Source organism: Salvelinus namaycush, chromosome 23 (assembly GCF_016432855.1).
Source record: "Salvelinus namaycush isolate Seneca chromosome 23, SaNama_1.0, whole genome shotgun sequence".
Classification (NCBI taxonomy): domain Eukaryota; kingdom Metazoa; phylum Chordata; class Actinopteri; order Salmoniformes; family Salmonidae; genus Salvelinus; species Salvelinus namaycush.
The window spans coordinates 34,075,008-34,096,953 of NC_052329.1; the positions used below are offsets into that span (position 1 = coordinate 34,075,008).

Below are 21,946 nucleotides of genomic sequence, written 5' to 3' on the forward strand. Positions count from 1 at the left end.
AAGCCAGAGCAGACCACTTGTGAGTTGTGATATATTCAAACGTCACAGATGAGCAGAAACTGATAAAAAAAACACAGACAACTTGAATAGCTATTAGAATATATTTTAGTCATACAAGTAGGCCTTCAATACAACGCTGGGATGAACTGCTGTCCATTTATGAATCTACTTCCCATTTATACACATGTATCAAGGAAACAGGACTTTATACATAATAAAATGGCACTGAAAGGAGTTGAGGCAGAAATTGGCAAGAAACACTGTGCCACCGTGCACACTCAGGTTGTTCAACTGATGTGCAATGCATCTGACACCGATTGTGCTACAACTGATATTTTGTAATGAATAGTTTGGAGTTTGTCTGCACAAAAATGTTTAACTATTGGCCGGTAGTCATTTTTCTGCAGAAAAACTCTGTTGTATCACAACCATTGTGCCAAATGCGTTGTACATCAGATGTACAACTTGAGTGGGTATGGGCCTTATGTCGGGCTGTTGGTTGATGTAACATTCCTTTCTACTGTATATCTGCATTATAGGAACATTGTTTGGCTGCCTAACTCTGATTGACTGTAATGCCCAGTGGGGTTTCTACTCAGTTTCCAAATCAAAAACATGAAACGCCATAGCTTTTCCACCGCCTTCAAATAGACGTGTACCTGACACTCCTCTGTCCCCTGCTCATAACCCTACAATCCAATCACTGAAAAATCACTACTTTTTTTGTGTTATCAAGTCCATATCATTGTGCATGCTTTATACCCAGTCTGTTTTGAGTGACAAGGCTTTCATGGGCCTGCCATTTTAAAAACAGCCAGGAGAATCTCTTTTATCTCACTGACTTCTGTTGCTCCTGCTGTAAATGTGATTATTTTACTCTCTCAACACATCATCCACCTCAACTGAAGGCTCGCTGAAGACTTCATGGTTGTTAATATTTATTTTTTTAAACATTTTAGTCATTTAGCAGATGCTCTTAACCAGATCGACTTACAATTGGTGCATTCATCTTAAGATAGCTAGGTTAGGTTACAACACATCACAATCTTACAAAGTACATTTCCCTCAACAATGCATTTATCAGTACAAGTAGGAAAAGACAAACTCCTTTTTTTGCCACCTCATGCGAAAGCTCGCTGGAAGACTGGTTGTTGCTTTTTTAAATTGTATTTATCCCACATTTTTTTCGTTGCAATTTTCCCCCGCTATTAATGAAAAAACAAATTCAACTAATATATTTCCTCATTTAAAGATGTCTGTCTTCCACTTCCCGTTTGCAATTAATAATACAGATTGGTGGTGCATGGCCTCATGTAAACAACGCTTGTAAATTGATATTAAATCAATTTATTCATTTTGTCAGTCAGACTTGAAAGGCAACGTAAAATGCTTTACCTCGATGCCCTGAAAGTAGTTTTCTGCTGCATTCGGTTTGACATTGGCTGTATGTCTCTTGTCTAGCTGATGGATCTCTAGATCCTCCTCTTCATCATTGTACGGCTCGACTTTGATTTACATACCGCGTCTGAATTGCATTGCTATAGCAACCTCATCAATAAACAAAAGTCATCATTCAATTGTATCACAGGTTAAACAAATGTGCTTTAGAATAACTAGGAACTTTTAAAGCCTGAGAAACACATGACCTAGATTCGTACTTATACATTCAGCATACAGTGGCAAGAAAAAGTATGTGAACCCTTTGGAATTACCCGGATTTATGCATAAATTGGTCATACAATTTGATCTGATCTTCATCTAAGTCACAACAATAGACAAAAAGTCTGCTTCAACTAATAACACACAAATTATTGTATTTTTCTTGTCTATATTGAATACATAATTTAGTCACATGCGCCAGGTGTAGACCTTACAGTGAAATGCTTACTTACGAGCCCCGAAACAACAATGCAGTTAAAAAAAAATACAGATAAGAAATAAAAGTAACAAGTAATTAAAGTGCAGCAGTAAAATAACAATAGCGAGACTATATACAGGGGGGTATCGGTACAGAGTCAATGTGCGGGGGTCATTTGTACATGTATTCACAGTGTAGGTTGGAAAATGTATGTGAACCCCTAGGTTAATGACTTCGCCAAAAACGAATTGGAGTCAGGAGTCAGCTAATCTGGAGTCCAATCAATGAGACAAGATGGGTGATGTTGGTTAGAGCTGCCCTGCCCTATAAAAAATACTCACAAAATTTGAGTTTGCTATTCACAAGATGCATTGCCTGATGTGAACCTTGCCTCGAATAAACAAGATATCAGAAGACCTATGATAAAGAATTGTTGACTTGCATAAAGCTGGAAAGGGTTACAAAACTATCTCTAAAAGCCTTGATGTTCCATCAGTCCACGGTAAGACAAATTGTCTATAAATGAAGAAAGTTCAACACTGTTGCTACTCTCCCTAGAAGTGGCTGTCCTGTAGAGATTAATGCAAGAGCACAGCGCAGAATGCTCAATGAGGTTAAGAATCCTAGAGTGCTAAAGACTTACAGAAATCTCTGGAACATGCTAACATCTCTGTTGACGAGTCTACAATACGTAAAACACTAAACAAGAATGGTGTTCATGGGAGGACACCACAGAAGAAGCCACTGCTGTCCAAAAAAACATTGCTGCACATCTGAAGTTCGCAAAAGAGCCCCTGGATGTTCCACAGCGCTACTGGCAAAATATTCTGTGGACAGATGAAACTACAGTTGAGTTGTTTGGAAGGAACACACAACATTATGTGTGAAGAAAAAAAGGCACAGCACCCCAACATCAAAACCTCATCCAAACTGTAAAGTATGGTGGAGGGAGCATCATGGTTTGGTGCTGCCTCAGGGCCTGGGTAGCTTGCTATCATCGACAGAAAAATGAATTTGCAAGTTTATCAAGACATTTTGCAGGAGAATGTATGGCTATCTGTTCGCCAATTGAAGCTCAACAGAAGTTGGGTGGTGCAACAGGACAACGACCCAAAACACAGAAGTAAATCAACAACAGACTGGCTTCAACAGAAGAAAATACACCTTCTGGAGTCCTGACCTCAACCCGATTTGAGATACTGTGACATGACCTCGAGAGCAGGTCACACCAGACATCCCAATAATTATTGGTGAACTGAAACAGTTTTTTAAAGAGAAATGGTCCAGCATTCATCCTGACTGTTATGCAGGTCTGATCCGCAACTACAGAAAACATTTGGTTGAGGTTATTGCTACCAAAGGAGGGTCAACCAGTTATTAAATCCAAGGGTTCACATACTTTTCCCACCCTGCACTGTGAATGTTTACACGGTGAGTTTAATAAAGACATGAAAATGTATCATTGTTTGTGTGTTATTAGTTTAAGCAGACTGTGTTTGTCTATTGTTGTAACTTAGATGAAGATCAGATCACATTTTATGACCAATCTATGCAGAAATCCAGGTAATTCCAAAGGGTTCACATTATTTTTCTTTCCACTGTATGTGCTGACCCTGAAAATGTGTAATTTATGACCAAAGTGGAAACTTTGCATGTTCCTCTCAGAGACACAGAGTAGTTAGAGCATAACACTAAGGCTGTGTCTACACTTGACACTTACATGCGACTTGAGTGTTGGAGCTCCAGTTTCAGTTGCAACTCTTATTCTATGTCCTCCATAAAGCATTCCTTTGTCTACTTTCAGTGACGCTACCCTGTGGGGTTCGGTCACATGCCCCCCACAGTTGATTATTTCAGACTCCGTTGAGAGCATTTGATTAATTCATGTTTTGCTCTTGTTATACGTGGACACCTTCCACCACTTTGCCTCTGGTCTCAGCAACGGCCGCATGCAGCAGCTCCAACAGTTAGACATTTTCGCACGGCTCTCTAGAGGGTTTAGGCGGCCATTTCGGCTCCGTTTCAATTGAAGTCACAGTGCTGTGTTACCTGTCACCGTGCTTTAGACTATAGGGGTTTGTCTGCTCTGCTTCAGTCCATGCGGGAGAAATCAGGCTAAGGCGCAAGAAACAAGCCAGAATTAAGTTAGTTTAAGAAGAGTAATTCCAAAGAGCTCTAGTCTGCTCCACTGGTTTTTCAAAACAGAATAGTTTTACATTTCAATTAATAATTGCAGCTAGAATCCATATTCATAGAGCAGGCACAAGGTAATGAACAGGTGATCAGTTGTGAGTTAAAGATGAGTAGGCTGTGATGTCTCTACCCAGGATACTCGGAATGCATATATTGCATACTGTATATAGAAGCGTGGTTCTCCCGATGCTGCCTTCTAAGAAATCCCTTGAGATGCAGAGCACTTGTTGGCTGCTTTTCCTTCACTCTGCAGTCCAACTCATCTCAGACCATCTCAATTGGGAGATCAGGTTATCTGATGCAGCACTCCATCACTTACCTTCTTGGTCAAATAGCCTTTACACAGCCTTGAGGTGTGTTGGGGGGCGTATCACTGCAGAATGCTGTGGTAGCCATGCTGGTTAAGTGTGCCTTGAATTCTAAATAAATCACTGACAGTGTCACCAGCAAAGCACCCCGACACCATCACACCCCCTCCATGCTTCACGGTGGGAACCACACATGCGGAGATCATCTGTTCACCCATTCTGCGTCTCAAAAAGATACAGCGGTTGGAACCAAAAATCTCTAATTTGGACTCATCAGACCAAAGGACAGATATCCACCGGTCTAATATCCATTGCTCGTGTTTCTTGGCCCAAGCAAGTCTCTTATTATTATTGGTGTCCTTTAGTAGTGGTTTCTTTGCAGCAATTCGACCATGAAGGCCTGATTCACGCAGTCTCCTCTGAAAAGTTGACATTGAGATGTGTCTGTTACTTGAACTCTGAAGCATTTATTTGGGCTGCAATTTCTGTGGCCGGTAACTCTAATGAACTTATCCTCTGCAGCAGAGGTAACTCAGGGTCTTCCTTTCCTGTGGCAGTCCTCGAGAGCCAGTTTCATCATAGTGCTTGATGGTTTTTGCGACTGCACTTGAAGGTTTCCGTATTCACTGACCTTCATGTCTTAAAGTAATGAAGTACTGTAGTTTTTCTTTACTTATTTGAGCTGTTCTTGCCATACTATGGATTTGTCTTTAACCAAATAGGGCTATCTTCTGTATACCACCCCTACCTTGTCACAACACAACTGATTGGCTCAAACGCATTAAGAAGGAAAGAAATTCCACCGATTTAACTTTTAACAAGGCACACCTGTTAATTAAAATGCATTCCAGGTGACTACCTCATGAAGCTGGTTGAGAGAATGCCAAGAGTGTGCAAAGCTGTCATCAAGGCAAAGGGTGGCTACTTTGAAGAATCTCAAATATATTTTGATTTGTTGAACACTTTTTTTGAATACTACATGATTCCATATGTTATTTCATAGTTTTGATGTCTTCACAATTATTTTACAAAGTAGAAAATAGTAAAAATAAATTAAAACCCTTGAATGAGTAGGTGTGTCCAAACTTTTGACTGGTACTGTCACATCCTGACCTTAGTTCCTTTTTTATGTCTCTATTTTAGTTTGGTCAGGGCGTGAGTTGGGGTGGGCATTCTGTTTTGTTCTGTGTGTTTATATTCTAGGTTTTCTGTTTCTATTTGTTTTGGCCTGGTATGGTTCTCAATCAGAGGCAGCTGTCTATCGTTGTCTCTAATTGAGAGCCATACTTAGGTTTCCTGTTTTCCCACTATGATTTGTGGGTAGTTGTTTTCTGTCTTTGTATTAGTTACCAGACGGAACTGTTTTGGTTGTTCTTTGTTTGTTTATTTTGTATTTTAGTGTTCAGTGCATTTTAATAAAATGACGAACACTTACCAAGCTGCACATTGGTCCGATCCTTCCTACTCCTCCTCAGACGAAGAGGAGATCCGTTACAGGTACTATATCTGTAGAATACATAGGATAGAATAGAATAGTGTATGTGTGTGTTATATATATTATATACACAGAAATAGTTGAATAGGATGGCATTGACTAGAATACAGTATATACATATTAAATGAGTAAAACAGTATGTAAACATGATTAAATTTATTAAAATGACCAGTGATTCCATTTCTATGTATATAGAGCAGCAGCCTCTAAGGTGAAGGGTGGAGTCATCGGGTGGTAGCCGGCTAGTGACAGTGACTAAGTTCAGGGCAGGTTACTGGGTGGAGGACAGCTAGTGATAGCTATTTAACAGTCTGATGGCCTTGATTTAGAAGCTGTTTTTTCAGTGTCTCGGTCCCAGCTTTGATTCACCTGTACTGACCCCGCCTTCTTTCATAGCAGAACTTTCCTATGACTTTTTTCCAAATGTAGCGTATGATATTCCATTTTGAAGTTATGAGTCTGGACTTTTACAAACTGTAAAGAACAGCTTTTGTAAAAAATTACAATAGGATCTTGTAACTAGTCACATTTGTATAAAGCATTGTATTATCACATTATGACATGCCAGCTAAGACAAATACTGAAGAAATATATTTTTACCCCAAGCAAATCACTTGTATTTTGTATCCACCTTACTGTTAAATGTATGTGGGTTACACCCTGGGTTGAGGAGGTATTCAGAGTTTATTCTTATATGACCATTTAATTTAGAGGCCAAGTATTTTGTCCCTGCATCACCAAGCACCGGGCTTCCTCTGTCAGCATCCCCATGTCATGAATAACAAAGGCCTAAATGGGTCCAAAGTAGACACCCAGCCAGCCAGGAGAATACAAATGGAACCCTAGCTCTGGGCGGGCTATTATGTGCTGGGTGTTCTGTAGTCACACCAATGCTGCTAGCAGAAATCAATTCGGATTTGGGCATGTAATGGATGTCCAAGTGCTTTTCTGAGAGAACCACTGACATTCAAATTGAAACCAGAGGCCCTCTGATTGGCTCTTTTTCCCACCCCCCACTCTTCCATGGTTACCCATTTGTCTTTGAGATTGTGTGATGGATGAAGATGGGGTGTGATGGGGTCACCTTGGGGTTGTGATAGGGGCTGCACCAAATGTTTGATGTGTTATAATAATTGATTATGCTTATGTTGTATTAATAGAAGGGGAAGGGCTATAAGACCCCTCCCCACTACATTTATAGGGTCCTGGACTACAGATTAGCAATATATATATGCATTATAAGGTTTAATATTGTTCCCCAGTTCTTTTCTAGTCTCTGCCTCTTATAAGAAACGGTCTGAGAGATGTGTGAGTTATTGCAGTCAAAACAGGGTGTCTGTGAGAAAGCGCCTCAAGGCTAAAAGAGATTCATAGACACAGAACCCTGCAGGGAAGTGAAAGAGATAAGAGACAAGTCAGACATACCACTATAAAGCCACACGGGAGTGGACAATTACTGCTGAGCCCTTAGAAAACACTGGAACTATTGTTCTCTCCTGCAAGTTTGTATAACTGTATATGCATGGGCTTGGTCTTATGTGTAGAAGGTGTTGACGTAGGCAGTTACATCACTTGAGGTTGACTGCAAGCATATTAAAAGCAACTTGTACTTTTCCTATTTTGCAGAGACATAATTTGTATGTTTGATCCTTGATTTGTCTACAGCTGTATTTTGATTAAAATTGATATGATTTATAAGTGTACATTTTGACTATTCATTATTTGTTAGGTAAATAACGAAGCCCAGAAAAGTGGAACCAACAGGTCTATCACTTTTGGGCTAGAGTTTTGGGAATATTACAATGTTCCTCATTCAAATTAGCATCAACTACCTTACTGTAGGAAGGAATTAGGAGTTGGGCATATTTTGACTTCCCAAATGGTAATGCACAGTATTACAATACAAAATATGCCCATTAAATAGAAAGTTATTCAAGAAATGTTGGAATGAATTTGGGAGAACAGATGAAAGAGTTTGCCATTTGTTTGAATTCAGCCATCGCGCTCCAATGCCCTCAGGATGGAAGAAATATATATATTTAACCCAAATCAAACGTAAACACTTTTCCCCAGGAAAAAGGAATGCATGGAAATGCTGTTCAATGTGGCCTTTAGAGTTTTGAGAATGTCATGTAAACATTCATTCAACATCAGGAAAGCTGTTAAATATGAACATTGATAAGCAAAACATATTTTGTGCCTTTATGAAAATATCAAGAAAGTCTGTCATTCACTTGTAAATCCTGAGTTCTATATTTAAAAGATATGATACACTATCAGACCTAAAGAAAATGCATCTTATCCAGCCAATGTAGAAAGCCCCATATGAAGTGTCCCATCAGTCTCATTTATAGCAGCGGTATAAGGCCAAATGTATGGCATCTCTATGTTCATGGCCAGGCATAAAGCATGGCAGTACTCTGACCGTTTCAGGAAGTTAAAAGGTTTCTGCAGTGATCAACAGTGGCAGGAGCGTAACATATATACTAAAGATTGTCATTCCTGGCTGTAAAGACATCTGTCAGGGTTAAGAAGAGAGAGCAGGGAGACCAAGGATAAAAACACAGCTCTAACCAACCCTTTTAGAGACAAGACCCAATGTGGAGGTTGACAATATGTAGTGCTTCATGCTATCCAAGTCCCCAATATTTTTGGTACAACCCCCCCCCACCAACCCCCCCCCCCCCCAAAAAAAAGCTCACACCACTTGTCTCAAGTGCAAATTCACTAATTGAGCGATCTCTAATACCAAATTCAATTTCTCTTAACACAGCAGAGCTAGCGCCTCTGTTACAAAACCTTCCTCATAGGATTCCTTTGGAGGAGGGAAGTAAAAAAACACTAACACACACACTATCTCCCGGGTGGCGCAGTGTTCTAGAGCACTGCATCGCAGTGCTAGCTGCGCCACCAGAGTCTCTGGGTTCGCGCCCAGGCTCTGTCGCAGCCGGCCGCGACCGGGAGGTCCGTGGGGCGACGCACAATTGGCTTAGCGTCGTCCGGGTCCGGGTTAGGGAGGGTTTGGCCGGTAGGGATATGTGGATATTGTAAAGTGTAAAGTGGATATTGTAAAGTGGTTGTTCCACTGGATATCATAAGGTGAATGCACCAATTTGTAAGTCGCTCTGGATAAGAGCGTCTGCTAAATGACTTAAATGTAAATGTACTAAGGATGTAGTATATAGTATATGGCGAGCAACACCTTGAGGATTATTGTGATTAAAATATGCGAACATTGCACCAATAGATAAATAGTTGATTATTCAAACTGCAGAGTATTTATCTAATCTCAATCCATCAGCAACAACCATTCAAACCCAAAAGGCCTTTAACATCGAATAAGCGTATTGGTCCATTTAAATTACCAATTTCACCGTTTAAGTCTAACTTAACTATTCAGAGTTATTGCAGCTCAAGATTAATTTGTAATTATTTATGTATTCGTTGTTGTTTTTTTTGTCCAACCGGCTCATTGGATCATGACTATATTTTCTTATTTTGGAAGATCAGCTTTGCTGAGGAGGAAAAACATAGATTACCTCTCCAAGGAGTTTGGATGGGGCATTGATCAGTGAGTCGGCTCTGCCTCCCAATGGGTTGTTGAAGTATTACATTTAAAATGAAACGTTATTTGTCAAATGCTTCATAAACAACAGGTGTAGACTAACAGTAAATGCTTGCTTACGGGTACTTTTCCAAAAATGCAGAGATAAAGATAAAAAATGAAATTAAAATTGTGACACGGTTAATAAATACACAGTGAATAACAAGTAAACAATAACCTGGCTATCAAATCAAATGTATTTATATAGCCCTTCTTACATCAGCTGATATCTCAGTGCTGTACAGAAACCCAGCCTAAAACCCCAAACAGCAAGCAATGTAGGTGTAGAAGCACAGTGGCTAGGAAAAACTCCCTAGAAAGGCCAAAACCTAGGAAGAAACCTAGAGAGGAACCAGGCTATGAGGGGTGGCCAGTCCTCTTCTGGCTGTGCCGGGTGGAGATTATAACAAAACATGGCCAAGATGTTCAAATGTTCATAAATGACCAGCATGGTCAAATAATAATAATCACAGTAGTTGTCGAGGGTGCAGCGAGTCAGCACCTCAGGAGTAAATGTCAGTTGGCTTTTCATAGCCGATCATTAAGAGTATCCTGCTGTCTCTAGAGAGTTGAAAACAGCAGGTCTGGGACAGGTAGCACGGCTATACACTGACTATACCAAACATTAGGAACACCTTCCTAATATGAAGTTGCAACCCCCCCCCCCCCCCCCCCATGTTTGCCCTCAGAACAGCCTCAATTCGTCAGGGTATGGACTGTACAAGGTGTGGACAGCGTTCCACAGGGATGCTGGCCCATGTTAACTACAATGCTTCCCAAAGTTGTGTCAAGTTGGTTGGATGTTTTTGGGTGGTGGACCATTATTGATTCACACAGGAAACTGTTGAGCGTTAAAAACCCAGACACAAACCGGTGTGCCTGGCACCTACTACCATACCCCTGTTCAAAGACACTTCAAACTTTTGTCTTGCCCATTCACCCTCTAAATGGCACACATACTGTACACAATCCATGTCTGTTGCCTCAAGGCTTAAAAATAATTCTTTCACCTGTCTCTTTCCCTTCATCTAGACTGATTTTGAAGTGGAATTAACATGTGACATTTCACATGGATTCACCTGGTCAGTCTGTCATGGAAAGGAGTTCCTAATGTTTTATACCCTGTATATACCCATAATGTTGTATACAGGGAGTACCAGTACACAGTCGATGTGCAGGCGTATGAGGTAATTGAGCACAGAAGGCTGCTGAGAGGACGCCTAATAGCAATGGCTGGAATGGAGTGAATGGAATGGCATCAAACACATAGAAACCATGCGTTTGACGTATTTGATACCATTCCACATATTCAGCTCTAGCCATTACTACCAGCCTGTCCTCCCCATTTAAGGGGCCAGAAACCTGTGTAAATGAGGTAGCAATGTACATATAGGTAGGGTTAATGTGACTAGGCAACAGAAATGATAATAGACAGCAGCGCATGTGGTGAGTGTGAACGTTTGTGTGTGTGTCATCTGTATGCATGTGTGCACGTGTAAGTACAGTACCGGTCACGCCCTGACCTTAGAGATCCTGTTTATGTCTCTATTTTGGTTTGGTCAGGGTGTGAGTTGGGGTGGGTATTCTATTATTTGTATTTCTATGTTTTGGCCGGGTAGGGTTCTCAATCAGGGACAGCTGTCTATCGTTGTCTCTGAGAACCATATTTAGGTAGCCCTTTTTTCCACTTGTCTTTGTGGGAAGTTGTCTTTGTTTGTTGGCACTATAGCCTTTAGCTTCACGGTTGTTTTCTCGTTTGTTGTTTTGTTGGCATCATTTTTTATAATAAAAGAAAATGTACGCTCACCACGCTGCACCTTGGTCCACTTCCTTCAACAGCCGTGACAGTACCAGTCAAAAGTTTGGACAAACCTACTCATTCAAGAGTTTTTATTTTGACTATTTTCTACATTGTAGAATAATAGTGAAGACATCAAAACTTTGAAATAATACACATGGAATCATGTAGTAACCAAAAAAGTGTTAAACAAATCAAAATATATTTTACATTTTGGATTCTTCAAAGTAGCCACCCTTTGCCTTGATGACAGCTTTGCACACTCTTTGCATTCTCTCAACCAACTTCACCTGGAATTATTTTCCAACAGTCTTGAAGGAGTTCCCACTTATGCTGAACACTTGTTAGCAGATTTTCCTTCACTCTGTGGTCCAACTTATCCCAAACCATTTCAATTGGGTTGAGTTCGGGTGATTGTGGAGGCAGAATGCTGTGGTAGCCATGCTGGTTAAGTGTGACTTGATTTATAAATAAATCTGACAGTGTCACCAGCAAAGCACCCCTACACCATCACACCTACTCCATGCTTCATGGTGGAAACCACACATGTGGAGGTAATTTGTTCACCTACTTTGTGTCTCACAAAGAGACAGCGGTTGGAACCAAAATCTCAAATTTGGACTCATCAGACCAAATGCAGATTTCCATTGGTCTAATGTCCATTGCTCGTGTTTCTTGTCCAAAACAAGTCTCTTCTTCTTATTGGTGTCCTTTTAGTAGTGGTTTCTTTCCGGCAATTCCACCATGAAGGCCTGATTCACACAGTATCCTCTGAACAGTTGATGTTGAGATGTGTCTGTTACTTTAATAAATGTGAAGCATTTATTTGGGCTGCAATCTGAGGCTGGTAACTCTAATGAACTTATCCTCCTCAGCAGAGGCAACTCTGGCTCTTCCTTTCCTGTGGCGGTCCTCATGAGAGTCAGTTTCATCATAGTGCTTGATGGATTTTGCAACTGCACTTGAAGAAACTTTCAAAGTTCTTGAAATGTTCAAGATTGACTGACCTTCATGTCTTAAAGTAAAGATGGACTGTCGTTTCTCTTTGCTTATTTGAGCTGTTCTTGCCATAATATGGACTAGGTCTTTTAAATTGAATGAGTATGTGTGTCCAAACTTCTGACTGGTACTGTATGTGTGAGCAGAGTCCAGTGTGTGTGCATAGAGTCAGTGCAAAAAAGGGTCAACGTAGGTAGTCAGGGTAGCCTTTTGAAATTATATTTAGCAGTCTTATGGCTTCGGTGTAGAAGCTGTCCATGATCCTGTTGGTTCCAGGCCGATACCGGTTGCTGTGCGGTAGCAGAGTGAACAGTCTATGGCTTGTGTGTTTGGAGTCTTTGACAATTTTGGGGGCCTTCTTCTGACACCGCCTGGTATAGAGGTCCTGGATGGCAGGGAGTTTGGCCCCAGTGATGTACTGGGCCGTATTCACTACCCTATGTAGCGTCTTGGGGTCAGCGTGGCAGCTGTGTTGTTGCTTACCCTCACCGCCTGGGAGGGGACTATGGTGTTAAGCTGTCGTCAATGAACAGCATTCCCACAAAGGTATGGAGTGCAATAGAGACTGCGTCCTCTGTGAATGTGTTGGGGCGGTATGCAAATTGGAGTGAGTCCAGGGTGTCTGTGGTGATGGTGTTGATGTGAGCCATGTCCAGCCTTTCAAAGCATTATGACTATAGATGTGAGTGCTACGGGGCGATAGTCATTAAGGCAGGTTGCCTTGGTGTTCTTGGGCACAGTGACTATGGTGGTCTGCTTGACACAAGTTGGTATTACAGACCAGGTCAGGGATAGGTTGAAAACGTCCGTGACACTTGCCAGCTGGTCATCTGTACAGAATGATACACACTGAGTGTACAAAACATTAGGAACATCTGCTCTTTCCAGGACAGACTGACCAGGGGAATCCAGGGGGGGTTGCAACTCAATATTAGGAAGGAGTTCCTAATGTTTATTACCAATAAGATCATCTGTACTCATAAAATAATAAGTCAATGAGTCAATAAGTCAATGAGCACAACTACAGTTAGAATGTAGAATGTATTAACAATTTATTCACTACAACTTCCAGTGTTAATGTCATATTTCATATCAATCAAACTGTTAAGTACAATACATATTTTACATATTTACAATGTTTACTATTGGCATTATAATATCTATATAAATACAACCTGATGAACTTATGGCCACAGTAGACAATGCACTAGTCTGGGGTTTGTGGTTATCAATCCTCTCCATTTCTAGTTCAAGCAGTTGTGTTTCGGCCCAGGGTCATTATGGGACAAATCCTAACTTTTAAGTTGAATTTACACTTTGTCTCCCATTGACATCAATGCATGACTAAGTAAACATGTAAGTGGAAGTTAGGATTCGCCCCAAGAGATGTCTAACAGAGGAAACAGATGCCCTCACCTCATCTGACCTGAACCTGTGGCTCTTTAATAATGTTAAAGATCAGTTGAGTGCTTGTCTGTGACCAGACACAACAAGCTAGTGAACAACCCCGGGGTTATCAGCAGAGTACATACACAGTGCCTTCAGAAAGGATTCACACCCCTTGACTTTTTCCACATTTTGTTATGTTACAGCCTTGGTATTGGCCTACACACAATACCCCACAGTGGAATTATGTTTTTCAACATTTTTACAAATGATTTATAACTGAATAGCTGAAATGTCTTGAGTCAATAAGTATTCAACCCCTTTGTTATGGCAAGCCTAAATAAGTTCAGGAGAAAAAAATGTGCTCAACAAGTCACATAAGTTGCATGGACTCACTCTGTGTGAAATAATAGTATTTAACATTATTTTTTAATGACTACCTCATCTCTGTACCCCACACAAACTATTATCTGTAAGGTCCCTCAGTGGAGCAGTGGATTTCAAAAAGATTCAACCACAAAGACCAGGGAGGTTTTCCAATGTCTCGCAAAGAAGGGCACCTATTGGTAAATGGGTAAAAAAAAAGAAGCTGACCTTGAATATCCCTTTGAGCATAGTGAAGTTATTAATTACACGTTGGATGGTGTATCAATTACACCCCAGTCACTGCAAAGATACATTTGTCCTTCCTAACTCAGTTGCCGGAGAGGAAGGAAACCGCTCAGGGATTTCCCAATGGTGACTTTAAACCAGTTACAGAGTTTAATGGCTGTGATAGGAGAAAACTGAGGATGGATCAACAACATTGTAGTTACTCCACAATACTAACCTAATTGGCAGAGTGAAAAGAAGGAAGCCTGTACAGAATACAAATATTCCAAACATGCATTCTGTTTGCAACAAAGCACTAAAGTAATACTGCAACATGGCAAAGCAATTCACTATCCTGAATACAAAGTGTTATGTTTGGGGCAAATCGAATACAACACATTATTTTCAAGCATAGTGGTGGCTGCATCATGCTATGGGTATGCTTGTAATCATTAAGGGCTAAGGAGTTTTTCAGGATAAAAAAGTAATGGAATGGCAAAATTCTAGAGGAAAACCTGGTTCAGCCTGCTTTCCACCAGACACTGGGAGAAGAATTCACTTCTTTTTTTTTAAACACAAGGCCAGAAATCTACACTGGGGTTGCTTACCAAGAAGACAGTGAATGTTCCTGAGTGGTCGAGTTACAGTTCTGACTTAAATCTGCTTGAAAATCTATGGCAATACTTGAACATGGCTGTGTAGCAATGATCAAAAACCAACTTGACAGACCTTGAAGAATTTTCAAAAGAATAATGGGCAAATATTGAACAATCCAGCTGTGCAAAGCTCTTGAAGACTGACAGCTGTAATCACTGCCAAAGGTGATGTATTGACACAGGGGTGTGGATACTTATGTAAATAGACATTTCTGTATTTTATTTTCATTAAATTCAGGCTGAAACACAACATGTGTAATAAGTCGAGGAGTATGCATACTTTCTGAAGGCACTGTACATAAAAGAGTTCATACATAAATCATATGGATGCACTCTGATGTTGAAACAAGTCTCTGAACACCAAACAAACTCAAAGAATACTGTCAAGTTGTGAGTATTACGTGATAATACTGAACAGTGTTTTAGTCTCATGGCTGCATTAAGCACATTTTTTTTAAATTATTAAGTTATGAATATAATCTTGGTTCCCTGATGGAGGGAATGAGACAACACATAAGCCAATGAGCTGAGTGAGTGACAGAAAAGGAACAGTTTGATAAAGGTCTATCTTGTACATCAACAGTCCTCCTAATGTGCTTCACCTGGTTGGTCTTTATTGCTTCAGGACAGAAAGTTCTGCTCACCATCCATATTGCTTTACTTGAGGACGTTTAATTGAATACGTCTAATGGATTCTTACTGGAGCATATTTCAATGAACTTCAATAATACTTAACTTGAGCACATTGAATTGCCAAATTCATACTGTGGAGACCACAGCTATCATTGGGAAAGATCCTGACACCAAATACAGGAGATGTTTTTTTTCTCATGAGTGAAGTGTTTTTTTTGGTTAAAATGAGTAGTACAATTTTTTTATGTAATATCACACAATATCAAAACAATTTGTCTTTCACGTGAAAGATTAAGTTGAATATTAATAAGACTTTAAATGCAAAGAGCAGGATACATCATTTTGTAAAATTAATATAAAAACCTAAATCAGCAGTTAGTTTCAGGTATAAAAAAATATGTCCCTCAAAAAGTTCTGATTCTTACCTCAATAGCAACAATTTCCAACACTGCTGGAACAAACCTAGATGTTTCATTACAGGTGGTATTCATTTCATTTTCAACTATCATTGGGGATACTTAAGTAACTTATTTTAATGCTGGAATTTGTAGCTGTGAAAAAATCAAAGTGCCCTGGAAAACAATTGGTAGAGTATGTATTAAATGTATGTTCAATCATTATTACAATCAACAGATGCAGACAGTCATTTTAGTATACGGGTTTCTGTGATACTTAGTCATTTTGTATGAATTGCACTGCCCAAACATGCAGCTTCACCCACAGAGGACACCTATTTGCAAAAACCCAGTTCAGTGTCTTAACAGAAATGAATGGACCTCTAAAATTAAGACACATGAGTAATGAAATAAAAGTATTTTTCTTAAATTCACAACCTAGCCTACCAGTAGTTACAATAATTCCAGTAGGTACAAAACAGTAATTGTTAGCATTCTCAAGGGAAATCCCCTTTAAATATACATTTTCTTAGAAAGGATGTATGAAATAAGATGTCCCCCATGTTTTCTTGTCCAACAGCACTGATGTGAGATTGGATTTTGTTAAAACAAATCAGCAGCATGTTTACAATAGCACGTACTTCCATAAACACTTTCACTATGTCTCAATAGCATGTTTACAATAGCACGTACTTCCATAAACACTGTCACTATGTCTCAATAGCATGTTTACAATAGCACGTACTTCCATAAACACTGTCACTATGTCTCAATAGCATGTTTACAATAGCACGTACTTCCATAAACACTGTCAGTACGTCTCAATAGCATGTTTACAATAGCACGTACTTCCATAAACACTGTCACTATGTCTCAATAGCATGTTTACAATAGCACGTACTTCCATAAACACTGTCACTATGTCTCAATAGCATGTTTACAATAGTACGTACTTCCATAAACACTGTCAGTACGTCTCAAACTGCAAATTCAAGTTTCAGGGAAAGGTGTTTTAACATAATGGAATCTTGAGGTAAGACCATAGTTATCAATAGTGAACCTAATCAATGTAAATGCTGAGCCCTAATCAATGTAAATGTTGAACCCTTACCAGTTTGTGCTGGAGAGGCTCCATCTCTCCCATTTGTAACACTGTAGAGGTAACGGGATGCATAAGTAAGACCGTTCTATAATAAAGACAGAGATATATTGACTGTACTGTTTGTAATGGCATTACTTCAGAGGAGTTTTTGATGAAAGTGTGTTACCGTGCAAAAACGAATGAACATGTTGAAGTCGGAGCTAATGGACAGAATCAGAAACCCCCTGTCCAGTCACAGGACCAGCCTACTGTGTTGTGCCATTCTGTTGTCTTTGCCATTTGGTACTTCACCAGAAATCCCCGTAACTCTCTGCTCTTCTAAGGCCATTTCCACCACTATGGTTCTGTTCATGTAAGACCACTGCAGTGAATCAAAGAACATCTCTTAAAATGTTTTAAAGATACAAAACAATTATTATCACCGCAATAGCTGAGTGATATAAAATAATAGCAAGAATCTGGTTGTTCGTTTTCAATGGAATATACAGTACATGCACGTTCGGATGCTTCTTTATGGGACTTGCAGGGTTCGGAGCGTCTAGATGTGGTTAAAACACAGAGATTAAACGGTTAATGCTCACTGTCGTGATGAGTCCAAAACCCACAGTCACAATCACCTGAAACGTCAGATGATTGTGTGACTTTTGTACGATAATCCCACTGGTTACAGCCATTTAATGCAAGGAACCAGTGAGAGAAAACCATACCCAAGAAGAGATACAAAACCAACCAATAGGAATAGAACACCTGGTGCTGCTTTCAAACGGGATCCTGTACTTGGAGACGTTGGCATTAGATGAAGTCGGTAATGTAAAATCCCGTTTATGAGTAAAAAAGGGAGAAACAGAGAGAGAGAGAAACAGAGACGAAGTGGGGAGGCAGGCTGGTTCAACCCAGTAACAGTTTACTTTAGACCAGAGAGCCTCCTCTGCTCTGGGCTGGCACCAAGACGGGCACGGCGCCCATGCGCTCCAGCGTGGCCTGGCTTACGGCGTACGAGTGCGTGTACCCGCCGTGCGATGCCACCGTCACGGGCTTCAGGCTGACCGAGCCATTGCTGCGCACCATGGTGGGCGGGGAGGGGGCGGAGTTGGTGGTGACCACCAGAGTCTTGTGCGGGGGGAGGGTGTGGCTACCATTAGAGTAGGCCTGACATGCCAGGGGGGCGGAGCCCGGCGGCGCCAGTGTCCCGTGTCCTGTGTGAGCTGCATGTCCCCCTGTTTGACCTGTGCGACCCGCCTGCCCCGTAGGGAACGTCTGGCGCGTGTCGCCGTTGCAGCGGGTGTAGGAGTTGGTGTCGTAGTTGGGCTTGGGGTTGTGCCAATAGCGGCTGTTGTAGGTGTTGGTGGACGTCAGGGTGTCGTTCTCCGAGGATGAGGCGTCGGCGTGAAACGCTTTCACTGACGACGACCTCTTAGGGGGCAGGTCGTCCTCTCTGTAAAGCACAAAGGGCAAGGGGAGGTCACTATAGGGACTACAGAAATTACAGGAGGTTAAAATTCAGTGTTGACAGGTTTTCGTCAATGCCCTATGATGTAATCTGCTGCTTAAATTCCACTGGGTTTACTTCTTCTTCATGTTTGACTGAACTGCAAATGAAGATGGACTCAAAATGGACTCAATTGGAAATATTGGGATCGGTTTAAAAAGCGATGTTTTTAAATAGGAAATTCGATCTATTTGTAACACCAGTCTGAGCAGTCAGTGTTCCTTACTGTGAATGTTTCATGGAAAAACATTTTCAAGAAGATTTTGTGTTTGATCTCCACTAACAGTGTTTGGAACGCTCTCTCTTCGCAGATGAAATTTAGTGGACCTGATAGCGACGGAGATATAAAAAGGGATGTAAGTGAAATTAGCGTTAAATATGCGTGACTTATCTTATTTAGGACTTAGAAATTAATAGTTAAACAGCTAGAGGGCACCTTTTGGAAAACCTACATTAGCCAGAGAGCTAAGATTTACTTCTGGCTTCAGATGAGCCACAGTGGCCTGTTGTGTTTGATCAACAACCACAACTAGTGTTCACTTGTATTATAAATGCATGGTATCATCTAACCGGAATAGTGCTTGCAATGATTCGGATGGCCTAAATGACAAAACAAAGACAAGCGGTTAAAACTGGAATGACAAAAACTAAAAATGGTTTCGGAGGTCCATTCATCAAATTGGTATCACTCTAAGAGGCGTAACATTCACTTCCACAGCTTGGTCCTGATCACTAGAGTTAGAGAACATGTTAAATGTCAGTGGTATACGTGACGCGGGACCACATTTCAATTCAGGGACATTATCAACACCCAAATGAGGCAGATGTTATCCCACTAGCTCAGAGCTGAAACATTTCAACAATGATTTATCTTCAAATTGATTTATGAACTCATTTAGGGGAAGAATAGCAGGCCATTTAAACAAGCGACAGAGAATTCACGTAGTGTTTTGAAATGAAAAATTGGGGTACGATGAAGAAAAGTTGGTGAGTTTGAAGTTTGAACGCCTTGAACAAATGGATAAAACTGACTACAAAAGGGTAATCGTACAATTTCAAGGATACAGTATATCTCCGTTCTCAATACGTATCTACTACACACTCTATGTAGCCTATCAAATGCACGGCACCAGAACAGTTATGGTGAGTTCAGGTTCTAATGTTTAGACTGGCGTGTTGACAGAGATGTGTGGGAAACGGAAGAAAGCAGGAATCCAATGAAAGACCCACCTGATCTCGTTGGGTATCTCCTCCTCCTCGTATGTGTTCTTGTTCTTCCAGTAGAAGAGTGTCACCAGCACCAGTAGGGAGCAGATGATGACTGCCAACACGCCCGTGGCGATGGTGCCAGCTATAAGACCCACACTCTGGGGCTGGGCTAAAGGACCAGGGGAGAAAGAGAGAGAGAGACTAAATCATGTTCATTAAGTGCAACACAGAAGAAAATGGACAAACAGGGATGAACTTCTCCAATATGAAAGACTTGTTTTCCAATACAAAATGTTTTGCTACGGTGTGCACTGATGAGCGGGACCCACAAATGACCGGTCATGCCTCTAGAACAGCTACTTTCAATACTGCTAGCTACTGAACCACAGCACAAACACCTATTCATCCGTGGAATGAAGCCACTCTAGTAAGGCCTGCATTATGACATGAATAAAACATTGAGGAGCTTTGGTTGAATGCCAACCACACATCCAGCCAACCACACATCCAGGAAGTAATGATGTACCCCCCCCAGGTAAACACTTTGAAGAGAGATGGAGGGGGAGGAAAAGCTGTGTTTGTACTGTCTGCATTTTTCATAATGAGTTAAATACACACAGTGGCCACTGTCTATTTGATCAGGTAGCTTTTCATCTGCATCATCAAAGGTACTTGATAATACAGTACATTATGATAATACAGTACATTGAATATATCCATGGATGCAAATGGTTCTATTATGCTACCATAGTGAATTGGGGGAAAGATTCAAGTGGACTGAAGTGTGATTTAATTTGGCTGTATGTCTATTACGATGTTTGAATTTGACCATAATATCTGTACCATAAAACCTATGATACCTGTACCATTGTGCTTTTATCAGAAAATGATTTGATTGTGAGTTTTAAAAACCACAACAGAAACTTGTATTAATACTAGCTATTTCCACTATGAGGGCCGTTTTGGTCAGTCTGTTGTCCTACAACTCAGAGAGAATAGTACAGTGGCAGGTGTTTAATCATACATGCTGCAACATACACTGAGAGAATGATGCTTTCATTGTTTAAGGCTGAACAGATGGCTGAGTGGCGATGAAGATTTTACAGGATCACTCTCCTGATCTAACAGTGGATCCCCTCCCTGACAAACAGACAGCCCCCGAGCCTCTGTCAGAGCACTCACCACAGTCACAGTCGCCCCGCCAGTGACAACCGGTGACATGTCATTTACTCCTTTAAACAATCACAAACCCCAAACGAGCCATTCGCTAAAGTTGTCACTGGTGTCAGTGACTGTCTACTCTAAGGCAGGGTCAGGCGAGTGCAGTAGCAGCATACTAACTCAGGTGACAGTGTTTCCACCCCTGCCAGTAGGTAGTATTGGGAGAGGGGGAGCGTGGGAACAACATTTTCCTAGAGTAGCTAAAGGCTGGGACTAAAAACAAACAAAACATAACTAATATAAAATATACTGTCTGTGAAATTGATGTAGTATGTATAAGCTGGAAGTAGAAGCCAATTTATTGTCGTCCATTAGTTTATTCTTATTAGGGGAAGGATGTAGGGTTAGAGGAAAATAAAGAAGGAAAATATATATTTAAAATAATTTGTCTATTTGCAAAAAATGTATATTGGTTATTGGAAATGATGCAGACAATTGCATTGATAGAATCCACAATCTATCTGCAATATTAAAGCTGATCTACCTCTTAAAACAAAAATATCCAGAGTATTTTCAGAGTGAAATAATTTTTAACAATGACATGTGTATTCAAAGGATTTAACATTGATAGGTTCCAAGAGTGTTTATTCTATTTTATTCAGAATGGTACTTATGTCATCATTATGTTGGGTACATACGTGCCACAACCTGCAGGTTGAGTAGACAGGTGCTCTTGGCGATGGCGTTGGAGGCTGTACACTGGTACAGACCAGAGGTACTGGTACTGATGTTCCTCAGTGTTACGGTCCCTTGCATCTGGTCTGGGGTTTAAACACAAACCATGCCAGTCTGGGGTTAAAACATCACTGGGGAACACCATCCACAACCCCAGAACAAATAGACAAGACACAAAAACATCTCATTAAAATGCATTGGGATTAAATATGCATGAAATTCCTTTAGGACTAATGATTCATGTAAATATTTGCTTGTAAAGTGTTCCAAAACATTCATACATTACTTGCATAATTGAAATAACCAAAATGATTTCAAATCATTTAGGCAGTTG

General features: G+C 40.6%; 1 protein-coding gene across 2 annotated transcripts in view; it reads right to left on the reverse strand.

Annotated features, from left to right (window-relative positions):
* Positions 1–17,927: 17,927 nt before the first annotated feature.
* Positions 17,928–21,946, reverse strand: part of LOC120018006 (immunoglobulin superfamily member 11-like) — a 93,814-nt gene continuing 89,795 nt past the window's right edge. Inside the window, exons 5-7 of one of the 2 annotated variants that reach the window (XM_038960953.1) lie at positions 21,576–21,698; positions 19,738–19,885; positions 17,928–18,453 (exon numbers count right to left, since the gene is read on the reverse strand). In XM_038960953.1, coding sequence (XP_038816881.1) covers positions 17,928–18,453; positions 19,738–19,885; positions 21,576–21,698 — 797 coding nt within the window. The remainder of the gene's footprint in view (positions 18,454–19,737; positions 19,886–21,575; positions 21,699–21,946) is intronic. The other variant, XM_038960954.1, reaches the window with a different exon arrangement.